The 14,118-nt window shown below is 43.7% G+C and overlaps 1 protein-coding gene across 1 annotated transcript; it reads right to left on the bottom strand.

Annotated features, from left to right (window-relative positions):
* Positions 1 to 12,142: 12,142 nt before the first annotated feature.
* LOC124684792 (Werner Syndrome-like exonuclease) lies at positions 12,143 to 12,745 on the bottom strand. The gene has a single exon (XM_047219042.1). The coding sequence runs from the start codon at positions 12,743 to 12,745 to the stop codon at positions 12,143 to 12,145; it is 603 nt and encodes a 200-aa protein (XP_047074998.1).
* Between the last annotated feature and the right edge of the window lie 1,373 nt (positions 12,746 to 14,118).

Below are 14,118 nucleotides of genomic sequence, written 5' to 3'. Positions count from 1 at the left end.
AAAAGCTAGAACGCAGGGAAAGGAATCTGGTCGAGTCTCGAGTCCATTTTGAACATCGACCGGCAATGGCGAAGATGCTCACTGGGGGTCAGGTGCAAAGTTGCCGTTGGTGGTTGCGCCACCGCGGAAGGGAAGATATGCTATCGGATCGTTTGGACACACAAGTTGGCTTTACGTATGGGGAATATTATCTTTTGTTGGTAAAATGGCTTTATGTATGGGGAATAGAATAGAACTACTGACATGCCTGCGTATTCTTTATCCTTCTCTTGCCATGCCTTGCACACTGTGTTGACTCATCGAGTCATCGTCCTCATTGATTTGCGAGTGGGCACATGGAGGGATCGATGCTCGCGAGCTCACCCGTCTTGTCGTAGTTAGTTTTAGCAATGGAATATTAGTAGAGTACGGCGTGTGCAATATTGGCGTATGTGACGGACCTGAACGCGTGAGACTTAAACATGGGTTGTTGTTTGTGTGATGATAGTTAAGTAGTATAGTAGAAAACATCTTGCTAGCACGGGTTGTAAATTACCGGCAGTTCGAATAAGACGGAGCGTGATCATGTGGTTCACGTGTTCTTGATATAAAGATAATGGTTCAGGTTTGACGATGGTATATGAACTATGAAGAACTGTCTAGACCTGGTCTTATTCTGGGATGTGGGAGCACCAATAGACGGGTTGAAATTACTGAATTAGGAACCATTTAGAACATATATCATAAAAACCATAGAGTTTCACAAACAAGTTATGTACATGACAATCTATATATACTAATGATGGTATGCATTAATATGATGAAAGCTCCCCTGACCTAGCCGCCGCCCCTCCACCCTCCACCACCGCCTCCTTCCATCCCCTCTCCTTCCTTCCCACCTTCGTCCCGGGTCATCTCGCGCGAGGCGGCTCCGGACGACGACCCGAACCCAAGAAGAGGCGGCCCATCTTCTTCCTCCTGGCCGCTGCCACCATTGGGGTCGGCGGTGGCGGCCGCGTCCGGCTGCCAAAGGCAGGGGCGGTGGTGGCGCGTCCATGGACTCCCCTTCGCGCGGAGGCGGGGTCTTCCAGGGGCGGCGACGGTGGACGGCGGGTCTGGTGGCGGTGGCCTTCGGCTACTTCACCTAGATCATGGCGGGAGACGTGGTGGTGTGGGGGAACTCGACGGGGAAAAGGCGGCAGCGGGATCGCTGCTGACCTCCACCGGCCGGGTTTGAGGAGGAAGATGGACCGTGGTTCCCAGCCATGGCGGCAGCGTGGGGGCCGGCCGTTCCGGCTTTCATGGTGATGGTCCTAGGGTTCTTCTTTCGCGAAGATGAAGACGTTCTGGATGCCGATCTTTCTTCATCTAGCCTATGAGTTTCAGAAGGCTCCGACAACGAATGGAACAGTGCATCTTTTGCATGGAGTTCACAGGATCGGGTGGTATTCGGTCGCGCGCACCCATGCTTTTATTCCGACCGTTTGGTTCTGGATGGAGCGGCGCGAAGCTCTATTCTGTGTTGACATCAAGAGACTTTTGGTCCATGGTGAAGTCAGAAGCAAAGAATTTCATGAAGGCGGGATTGGGGGATTAGCTAAAGAAGGTTCAATTCTCCATGATGTTGAGGGACTTGCTTGGTGCTGGGAAAAGAAAACTAACAAAAGAAGAAGTCTCGCTACGGTACTCCAGTCCTAGCAACAACAGTACTCCAGCCCTAGCAACAACAGTACAACAACCACCAAGATGTCCCTTTGGTTATGGTACCTACTTCCTAATTACCTGGACGATGTAGCGATGTCCTCAAACCATGCGACATGGACGATGCCGCTATGTTGTTGTCCTTGACATAGCTCCTCAAGTCTCGCCACTCCCATATGTACTATACAAGCGAAGATTGGTGCGGCGGCACGCCGCACTAGTATAATGGCTAGATGTATTAATTTATGTGTATCTATATATTAACGAATTTTTCATCTTTTACCCCTCCGGATCGAGCTAATCTAGCTGGTTGAAGGAAACGAGGCCCGACCAAAAAGTTGGACAATCATCAAATGTTCATGATCGAGGCAGTCACTGAAGATGGCCAACCGATTGCTCCCATCTATAACGTACATCCTGATCACCACTCGGGAATGGAATAAGTCAAATGCATATAGAGTTAGTTATGTCGACCAAAGATCTAAAAAAATCTTTGGGATACGCTTTTGTCACATTTGAACCTACCGCCAGAGTGCGACAAAGAGGAAAAACATAAGTTGAAAATCAAAGAGTGGACTCTGAAGAAGATGGCCACACAATTTCAGACTAAAAGATAATAGAATGAGTATATCAAGAAAAAAAGAACTCCAGATTTCACTGGACCACTAGAGAAAATAAGAAATCACTAGGACTCATTTGTAGAGTACAAGGAATCGTCTAAAGCTTTGCAAAGGTCGGCCAAAAAATAAGGCAAATGCGGCGAAAAAGAAATATCACCATGTTATGGGGACAGGTGGGTACAAGAGTGGCATGCCTAAGTGGGAAGAAACTGAGGCTGACCTGATCGGTAAAGGGATAACTCCAAAGATAGCGGATTGGCCCGAACGGTCAAAAACTCGTTTTATGGGCATGGGGGGGGGGGGGGGGTCATTGGACCCACTAATAGGAAAGTGTATTTATGGAAATGAACAAATTGAAAAACCATCCAAAGACATTGTTCAAGTAATAACCGATGCTCGAGCAGGAACCTTCTATCCCAAGAGAGAGAATCACGAGCTCACAAGCGCCCTAGGGAATCCTGAACATCCAGGATGAACATGAGGCAAAGGAGCCGATGTTCCGTGGAAGGCTGGGTTTTCCGAGTGGAATAACAATTATAGAAGCCGTCAGAGAAAGCAGAAACAAGAGGCAGAGCGGTTCCAGAAGACAGAAAGAAAGAACGATGAATTGGAACGCATATTAATTAATGCGGCATCATGAGCAATTGGATGCCCTTTAGATGCAATTAGACAGCAAAGGGTATCTCAGCCGGAGCAAGATCATGCATTCACTAGTAGCGGCCCATCTTAGCGGAAAAGCGGCGTGGCTTCCACGGGGATCTGGGCTGATGATCTTGCACTGATGGATGATGCATCGACGGCTCGCTACCCCGTGGATGATATCACGGAGAAGGCAAGTTGTGATCTACATCAGTCAATGAAGAACATATCCATGAAGGTGGCGGTTAGCTTTGCTTTACCTGCTGAACCTGGAGCATGCTTCCGTGGCTGTGAGATTCCAGCTAGCTATGCTCGTGTCGGGTGGATGAAGTTCTGAAGGGATATGAGAACCTGGATCTTGACATCCCTATATGTGAAGGGGAGACGACACTAGGAGAAGTCATGCATGGTATCATTCTATGGAAAAATGAAAACATCGTGTTTCCAGACTCGGGGCCAAGGCCACCGACTCCTCAGAGAGTCGCAATCCACCTCCATCTCCACCCCTCCTCGAGAGGGACCCCAGCGCGAGTCCATCTCGATCTCCGGCGTGTCATTCGACTCCGCCCACTAAGTCGTAGGTGCAAAAGCGGAATACCACCCTACGTCGACTAGTACCACTAGGAAGAAAGCAGGTGCAACGAAGAAAGCCAAGCCAGCTCCTACCAAGTTAGTTTATGACATGAATGATGAGGAAACCAAATACTTCGTGGATGCCAAAGTGAAAACACATATGGCACCTAAACAGCCCCAGCCAGCTGTGAAAATAGATCCAAAAATCAGACAAAACTTTGTGGAAATGCTTGAGCGAACCACCAGACCATGTGGCTAATAGGCAATCAGACTATGAGCGCGAAGTCATATAACGAAATGCAGCGGACGAAAAGTAGTGCAAGCGGGAAAAAAAGTTCTCCACCTTGGAGAACATGAAAAACAATTGTTGCCCCCGCTCAACGTGTTTTCCGATAAGGAGTCAGCAGAACATGTGGAGAACATTGCTAGAAATCTTGGTATGATTGTTGCTCAGGTGATAGGAGAGGGAGATTTCCCCAAGGCTGAACTAGCATGAAAATTTTCCATCAGGAAGCCTCTGGTCAGACTGAGCAGATTTCGCATCTACCAACAGAAATGTGAAGATGGCATGGCTGGTACATAGAATCCTCATAGGACGGGTGAACATGCTCATGGTAAAATTTAAAGAAGAGCATTACTTTTGTGACACATGATATGTATTATGATTGAAGAACTTTTCCACTTGTACAATCAAGACGTCCTCGAAAAATCTCTCATCAGTTGATATTGTCTGTAAGTGATTTATTTATGTAATTAAGTATCCAACTCAGCTCGTTCATTGCCAGTAATTATCCTCACTATTTTTTTGTACGCTATTATGCAGAATGAAGATTCTCAAATGCAAAAGAGGAAAAATATATGAAATTAGGTTCATTGACCCATATACCAATCATTTTCTCACGGTACAAAACCACACCAATGACACAGAGGCTAACTTGCTAATGTTTTTAATTAAACAAAATGAAAGAATCGGAAGTACTATTTCCTTACAACTTTCTTGTGAGTGTTCTATCTTGTATACATTATATTTTGCTTATCTATGTTTAGTGCAAATTGATGAGTTATGCATGCCTGCATATATAAACGTGCACATGTTCCACTAGATTCTGTTAAGCATTCAAGGTGACGCCGGAACGGTTGATGTCATGGACCCATTACAGAAAGACCCTAAGGAGTATGAGAGCATCGTTTATATGCTTCGGGGGTGATTTCAATCATTATCGCACTATATCGACCTCTTTCCTTCATTTCCTGATATCAAGTAAGTAATAACTCATTTATTCATTTTGTTTCTCGGGCAGGGTTTGGTAACATATCATCAAGGAGATTGTCGGTGAATGGAAACCGGAGCTGCGTTTTCGACTGGTCCCAGTAAGTATGTTATAAAAGCGACAAGCAAATAACGAAGAACGAAACAAGAACACACGCAGGGGACACAAGATTTAACGTGGAAAACCCCTTCCAACACAGAAGGGGAAAAAACCACGGGCGCCAGCCAGCAAAACTTCACTATATCGGAGGATTAGCCCAAGCCTCCGGCGACAGGCCTCGCTCCGCTCGTCAGAAGTTAGCCTCCCTTTAGTATATAAATTTGGATCACAATACAACAAACTCCACCTTGAGACAAATTTCATCTTGTAACATGAACTTCAACAATCTCCTGAACAACAAAGGAAAAACACTTGCTGGCGCCAACAGCCACTTGGGCTAAACAGTTATACCAACCAAGCTCGAGCAAAGCTCAAACTTGGAAACAGGAACTGGCTTTGTCATCATATCAGCAGGATTATCATGAGTGTTTATCTTGCATACCTTTGGTTTACCTTGAGCAACAATGTCGCGAATATAATGGTACTTGATATCAATGTGCTTTGTCCTCTCATGGAACATTTGATCTTTAGTAAGGTATATTGCACTTTGACTGTCAGAAAACAAGTTAATGCAAGAATCATCTCCACAAAGCTCAGCATACAAACCTTTCAACCAAACGGACTCTTTGCCGCCTTCATTAATTGCTATATATTCTTCTTCGGTCGTAGATTGGGCAACAACAGATTGTAACGTTGCCTTCCAACTCACAGCACATCCACCAACAGTGAACACATAACCTGTGAGGGATCTTCTCTTATCCAAATCGGCAGCAAAATCTGAATCCACATAGCCAACGAGTCCCTCACCGGTCTGGCCAAACTTCAAGCAAGCTTTGGATGTGCCACGAAGGTACCTGAAAATCCGCTGAACAGCTTTCCAATGTTCTTTACTAGGATCAGCAAGGTATCGACTGACCAAACTCATAGCATATGATAAATCAGGACGAGAACAAACCATGGCATACATCAAGGAACCAACAACACTAGAATATGGAACTCGAGACATGTACTCAATATCTTCATCAGTACTAGGACATTGTAATGCTGACAATTTGAAGTGAGAAGCAATTGGTGTACTAACAGACTTTGCATCATGCATATTAAAACGATGAAGAACTTTCTGAATGTAATTTTGCTGACTAAGAAATAACACACTAGATTTTTTGTCTCTTGTAATTTTCATACCTAGTATTTTCTTAGCAAGCACCAAGATCCTTCATCTCAAACTCACTACTTAATCGTGACTTTAAAGTAGTGATCTCTTTCTTGCTCTTGGCAGCAATCAACATATCATCAACATATAACAGACAAGTATATTGGTGATCCATTAACAAACTTGATATAAACACAACTATCATACTTAGATCTCTTAAACTCATGTGCAAGCATAAATGAATCAAACCTTTTGTACCATTGTCTTGGAGACTGTTTCAAACCATAAAGGGACCTCTTCAACTTGCAAACAAGATCCTCCTTACCAGGCACAACAAAACCTTCAGGTTGGTCCATGTATATCTCCTCCTCAAGCTCACCATGCAGAAAAGCAGTCTTTACATCTAGCTGCTCAAGCTCAAGATCACGCATAGCCACAATACCAAAGAATGCACGAATGGAACTATGCTTCACAACCGGAGAGAATACATCATTATAATCAATACCTGGAATTTGACTGAAACCTTTTGCTACTAACCTTGCCTTAAACCTCGGAGGCTCACTAGGAGACAAACCTTCCTTTCTTTTAAATATCCACTTACAGCGGACAACCTTCTTTTGTTTGGGCAAGGGCACAATATCCCATGTGCCATTCTTGTCAAGCGATTGCATCTCCTCTTGCATAGCAGAAATCCACTTCACGTGGTCAACGGATGCAACGGCCTCAGTATATGTAGCAGGTTCAGTATCATGCTCCACCTGTTCAGCACAACTCAAAGCATGATGAACAAGATTACATTCTTCAATTAAACGAGGACGTGGACCTTTGTTACGCCTCGGTCTATCAGCAGCAATGGAACTATTCATTTGCTGCAAAATAGGTGGTGAGTGCTGAACAACAGTGTTATCATTTTCAACAACATCATTTTCTTTCTCCTTCACGTGCTCCACCTGCACGCTAATCCTCTGTTGTTCATCATCAGAATTATCAGAAAAATCAACAGCATCAGTAACATCTGTAGATGAACTCTTATAAAACATGACAGCCTCATTAAAGACTACATTCCTGCTATGCAAAACTTTCTTAGTTTCAGGATTCCATAACTTATATGCCTTAACTCCTGAACCATAACCAAGAAACACACACTTAACAGCCCTGGGCTCTAGCTTTCCATTATCAACATGAGCATAAGCAGTGCAACCGAAAACTCTCAACTGTGAATAATCAGCGGGTGAACCAGACCATACCTCAATAGGAGTTTTCTTATCAAGCGGAATGCAAGGTGACCTGTTTATCAAGTAACAAGCGGTGGAGGCTGCTTCAGCCCAGAAACGTCTATGCATACCAGCATTGGACAACATGCAGCGAGCCTTGGAGATGATGGTTCTATTCATCCTCTCCGCCACACCATTCTGCTGAGGAGTATATGGGATGGTGTGGTGCCTGACAATGCCTTCGTCGCTGCAGTAATCATTGAAAACGATGAGAACAAAACTCCATGCCATTGTCGATACGAAGCAATTTAACTTTCTTTTACGTTTGCTTCTCTACCATAACTTTCCACTTTCTAAAAGCATCAAACACATCAGATTTATGTTTCGTAAAGAAAGGCCACACTTTTCCGGAGTAATCATCTATGATAGTAAGCATGTAATTTGCATCACCAAGAGAAGTCTTGCGGGAAGGTCCCCACACATCAGCATGCACATAATCTAGTATCCCTTTAGTGGTATGAACGGAAGCATTGAATTTAACTCTTTTATGCTTACCAAAAATGCAGTGCTCACAGAACTCAAACTTACTCAAATTGCAGCCATCTAGCAGGTCTCTCCTGTGCAATTCTGCCATGCCATGTTCACTCATATGTCCAAGACGCATATGCCACAGATTAGTTTTACCGAGGTTCATCGGGAATAACAGCAGCAGCAATACCGGACAAAGTGCTACCTCTAAGAACATATAACTTTGCGAGAATTCATATCACCAATCATGTGAACGAGAGAACCTTTTGATACCTTCAGAACTCCACGAGAACCGGAGTGTTTGTACCCGTCAACATCAAGGGTACTGAGAGAGATCAGATTTCTGGCCATGCCAGGTATGTGTCTCACATCTGTCGGAGTGCGTGTCATGCCATCATGCATCTTGATCTGAACGGAGCCAATGCCCACGATCTCACGTGGGTTGTTATCTCCCATACGCACAACATCTCCACTCTGCACAAACTCATAAGAACTGAACCAGTCTTTGTTACAACAAATATGAAACGAACATGCGAGAATCAAGGATCCACTCATCATTACCGAAACACAACCAGCAAACACAACTAGGTAATCGCCATCGGAATTATCACTTGGAAACAACAGCAGCCTTACCATCACCCTCAGATTTGTTTTTCGGTTGGTAAGTACCGTTTCTTTTCTCTTTGTTCTGCAACTTCCAGCAATCATCAATATTGTGGCTAGTTTTCTTACAATACTTGCAGAACTTACCATCTCGTCCCTTGGACTTTGAGCGACCTCTGTCGGTCTTGCTCTTATCTCTGTTGTAGTTGTTGTTTCTGTTCTCGGTCCTGCCTCGGACCTGCAGTGCTTCTGCCTTAGATGACGAACCCTCTGCCTGCACCATAGATTTCATCTTTTCCCTCTGCTGGAGGGCCTCATAAACTTCGGCAAGAGTTAGTTCATCACGGCTGTATAATAATGTGTCTCGAAAATTCGCAAAAGAATTAGGCAACGAGACTAACAGTATAAGAGCGAGATCCTCATCATCATACTTTACCTCCATGGACAACAAATCAGAAACGATCTCTTTAAAGATCGATAGGTGATTCATCATTGACGCACCTTCTTGCGGCTTGTGCGAGAACAACTTCATCTTCACGTGCATCTTACTGGTTAGATCTTTGGACATGCAGATCGATTCCAGTTTCAACCACAGCGCCGATGCGGATTTCTCAGCCAGCACTTCTTGCAAGATATTGTTGGATAGATGAAGCTGAATTAATGAAAAAACCTTACGGTCTTTCCTCTTTTCATCGTCGGTCCAGGTCTTGGCATCTTTCTTGCCAAAACCATCGAGAGCTTCATCCAGATCAGAAGATTGGGTAAGTATCGCCCTCATCTTCACTTGCCACAGAGAAAATCTCGTGGTGTAATCCAGACTGCGGTAGATCGAACTTCAAGGAAGACATGTCGCAAAACCCTAGATTGAAACACGGGCTCTGATACCACTTGTTATAAAAGCGACAAGCAAATAACGAAGAACGAAACAAGAACACACGCAGGGGACACAAGATTTAACGTGGAAAACCCCTTCCAACACGAAGGGGAAAAAACCACGGGCGCCGGCCGACAAAACTTCACTATATCGGGAGGTGTTTACAAACGCCGTGGGTTATCTTATAATCTGATAAATCCTAGCTGGCGGCTTACAAGATGTATATATAGGCGGTGCCAACGATCCGTATCGTACCGCGGGGGCTGCCCCCCGCACCCCCCTTCGCAGGCGTCCCTGCAGGGCACGACGTATGGGCTAACTTCTGACTCCGCTACGCTTCGGCCCAAGACTCCGGCGACGGGCCTCGCTCCGCTCGTCAGAAGTTAGCCTCCCTTTAGTATATGAATTTGGATCACAATACAACAAAGTAGTACTAGGCTGGGCATCTCTTTAATTCTAGTTTCAATACCATTGGCATGCTTGACTATTATTTTATTGAATTATATTCTCGTTAAGTGGTTGAGGCAGGAACGGAAGACTAATTTATGTGCATTCTATGTCTGCGAGTACATGAGCATGATGAACCAGTGCGTGGCACATAGCTGATTTCCTTCAAGTACGTAAACAATATTCACAATTTTCTTTTATTAACATCAATTGTGTTGAGTTTCATTCATAGTTTCTTGTATGATGATTTGATATATATACGCAAAGCTCATATATTTATATTGATCTCCTTATTTTAAAGAACGATAAGATGCGGGATCAGCTCCTACCAAAGGACCGCGTACAAGCAATTCAAGAGGAATTGACATGATTTTTGCTTGCAGAGGTCATATCTGCAGACGGAGAATACCATTGCCACTAATGCCTCCATGTAATTAGATAGATAATATGCCAAATTGTATATATATATGTATACTCGATCGTAAGAGAAACTATATTATATATGCATCAATGTGTACAGTACGTAGTAGCATAGAATATGTATACGAAAACTTGTTTGAAATGAAAAAGAATTGGAACACAAAATGAAAAATAATTGAATGGAAAACACAAGATAAAAATGGAAAATACAAAATAAAGGTGTTAAACCCTAAACCCTAGCGCGTTCTTTAGTCCCGATTGGTATTACCTAGCGCGTCTTTTAGTCTTGGTTGGTGTTACCAACCGTGACTAAAGGTCATCCAGCCCCAACACGCTGTCGCAACCATGTGCAGAGCCTTTCGTCACGTTGCGTGGCCAACCGGGACTAAATATGGGGCCTTTAGTCCCGATTTTGTAGTCCCGGTTAGAAAACGGGACTGGAGCCCGCTCTCAACCGGAACTATAGCCTCTCTTTCTACTAGTGTAAGTGGGTGTCTCCGATTTATCCTAGGCTTCCAAAATATGTTTCAAGGCCGGTGCAATGAACGAGTAAATTGCAAAAAATAAAAACCATTAGTGTATGGTTGGAAACACCATACACCATGAAACACCCTTCAATCTGTCCGCTTTTTTACTATGAGATCCTTATGTCGTTTCCCGTTCTGTACCATTTCTACCTCAGCCGTATGAATATGCAATCATTTTTCTTACTCCATCAAGAATACAATGAATACACGGATATGCAACAGCTTGTGACTCCTGATGGAAGGGAATTCTTATATGATCCAAACAATACAACAAATCCAAAAGCAAATAGACTTCGTACAGAACATATTCTGATCAAAAGCAAATATACTTAGTGCTGAACATGTTCTCATAAAAAAAATCTGAATCTAACCCTTCATACAAAAAAAAATGGATATGGCCGAACACAGAGCAGAAAAATCCCATGTAATCAATAGAATCAACCTTAAGCATTTATAATTTTAGGTCTGGGAAAGGAGGGATCCAAAGAAAAAACATGAATCATATATGGAAGCTCCTTTTGTTCTTGAGCCATGTAAAATATCAAGAACCAACAAATGGAGGCAAATCAGATTGGAACCAATTCCATCTTGAAAGTATCAAACAAAAGCAAATCAGATCGTGAAAATGATGACGAGGAGTGTTGATGGAGGAGAAGGTTGACAAGGAGAGAGGCAGCTACACCGTAGTTGAGGGGGAAGAGGAGAATAACGAGAGAGGTATATGTCACTAGAGGAGAAAACGAGGTGCACAAGTACGTTTTGGTTTCCATAAGGGTGATAAGATCGATGGAAAATGTTTAAGATGAAAATGTAAATTTGCAAACATGAATCTTGAAGCATATTGGGACCTTGGTTTAAACCAGCTGGGACACCCACATATGTGAAGAAAAACTGCGTTGACCACCACAGGATTGCGATCCACTATATAATCCTAATCATGTAGAAATTTATAGAAGTGTGAAACTCACAATTAATAAAAAAAACCAATTGCAATAATAAATGCAGAGGGCAGTGTCTTTTCCCATTTGAAAAATAGTGAAACATGAGAGTTTCCAGCAAATCATCTATGCTAGCTGTGGTGGTGATCAAAATGAAAGAAGAGCTGAAAGGCTTGGCTTCAGGCAGGAGCAAAACAATTTGCACTAATAGTGCGTAGATCGTGTTTTTTTGCATTTTTTCGAAAGTTCTTTATATGGGGCTTGGGTCATTCTGAACCACTTCTTCTGGAGCAATATAACGGTAGAATTGCTGCCTCGTTCGAAAAAACAAAACAGCACATTGTCCGTAACATACCAATCAGTCATTTTCTCCATTCCACTCAGATGCATTAGATAATCTAAAATCGAGCACAACATCAATAGAACATGCATGAAACCAAACTCGCATAGCTAAGTAAACGCGTCACAGGTTGGCGCAGTCCGAAAGAGAAGTTGCAGATTACGATTAAGGTACCCTAGATTGACAATTCTTCTGCAGTATCCAAAGTTCCAAACATCAGTTGTCGAGGAGACGCTCGCCCAGCTTGTAGGAGACGTAGGCGTCGATGCAAGCGTACTGCACCTGCGCCACGTCAAGCTGGCGCTTCTCCCAGTTGCTCATGGTGACGTGGCGCGGCTTCTCCATGGTGAGCCCCAGCACCTCCCTGGCGTAGCCCTTGAGCCCCAGCCTGGTCCTGCCCAGTCCGCCGCCGATGCCGAGGTGCCGGTTGCAGCGGGCCTCCAGGTCTACGGGCGCCGCGCAGACGAGGCCGTAGTCGTCCGCGAGCTTGGCAACGTCCTCGCCGACGCCGATGCCGACGCACCGCACCGTGGGGTCGCCGAGGAAGGCCCTGATGGCCGCGGGGACGCGGCTGGCGTAGAACATCTGGAGGACGAGGCAGGTGTTGCCGACGCAGAGCTGGAGGATGGCCACCTTCGAGGTCGTCCACGAGTGGTAGTTGGGCTTCCACTCGCAGTCGAGCCCCACGATGAGGCCGCGGCCGTCGACGTTGGAGGCGCGCACGCTGCGGACCCACTCGTCGGCGGCCGCGGTGTCGCTGGTGACGGTGGTGTCGATCACGGCGGAGCCGAAGCGGACGTTGTACCTTGCCGTGGTCATCCTCGCTTACTCTACCGTGAGCTAAGCTAGTCTTGTGCAGGGAGAGAGTGTTGTGCCTCTTTATGTGTTGGTTCCCTATTTATATAGTGAAAATAGTGTGAGTGAGGTGCTTGAATTAAAACGCAATTTTGGAATTCGGAACGACGACGCCTAATCCAAGGAGTCGTCTGTTAAGTTTCCAAGTGAAGCACTAACTACCCTTTGGGGGAATTGTGCTGCATTTACTTGTGGTCTGGCTGACAAAAATTGACCAAAGGCAATTGACTTGAATTTGTTCACAAAAATGCAACGTTTTAAATTCTCATTTCACAAAAAACTTTTGAGTAACGTAAAGCAGAGGAGAAATAATACTCAGAGAGAACAAAAACTTGAGGGCCAATGAGAAAACAATTTTTTGATAAGCTGCACCGAAATCAATTTTGATTCAATTGCCACCAAGATTTTCCAAGTCACTCAACTCTTTGTCCTCTCCACGAAATTTAGGGTTGTCAGTATAAACCCTGGCAGTATGATGTACTCCCTCTGTCTCAAATAAGTGTGTACTTCTAGCTTTACCTTTAGTCAAATTTGTCAAAAAAAGGTCAAATTTATACAAAAGAGTAGCAACATATGACATCATGTTTGTATATTATGAAACTATATTTTAAATAGATCAAGTGATACTAATTTGGTGCAATAAATGTGGCTACGTTTTCAGTATACTCCAGTTGGTCAATATTAAGAAAGTTTGACTTAAGACAAACGATAGAAGTACACTTTTTTTAAAGACGGAGGGAGTATCTTAATTAAGCTTATTCTAGTAAGTCAATAAGATTGATTAAAAGTTTGTTTCGTGCTCCTCATCCATTATCTTTTCTCCTCCATATCACAAATATACTTTTTTAATGGAGTCTTTTACTAATTCTAAGCTTTGTATCTAGATGAGTAGAAGGACGAGTTCAACTTTCGGCCTCTACATGGATGCACACAACCATGATGAAAAAGACTAAAGATGAACAAACCCGATAACAAGTTATACTAGCGTGGAGATAAAACGAAAACTCACTCCAGTGGCATTCCTACCGTTATCTAGCGTGGATGGTTCCACCTTCTCTCTCCTCCTCATTTTAAGGAATCTTATGCAGCCCACTTCTCTCCCTCCCATTCCATACTTCATTAGATATAACTTTAAAATTTCAAACTTCTGTAGCTTTTGAACCACAAGTTCAATCTGTGAAATATTGGAATATTTGGGTGCCTAATGAGGAGAGTTTCGAGTACAAAATTGAATATATTTTGACAATATTTGAAATTCACCTTTTGAAACTTAAAAAACTTTGGTTTGAATTTCTTGGAGGTCAAACCTATAATATATTGATAAAAAATAACCAACA

Source organism: Lolium rigidum, chromosome 1 (assembly GCF_022539505.1).
Source record: "Lolium rigidum isolate FL_2022 chromosome 1, APGP_CSIRO_Lrig_0.1, whole genome shotgun sequence".
NCBI classification, from domain to species: domain Eukaryota; kingdom Viridiplantae; phylum Streptophyta; class Magnoliopsida; order Poales; family Poaceae; genus Lolium; species Lolium rigidum.
The sequence above is the reverse complement of the archived record's forward strand: the minus strand, read 5'-3'. Positions and strand labels throughout refer to the sequence as shown.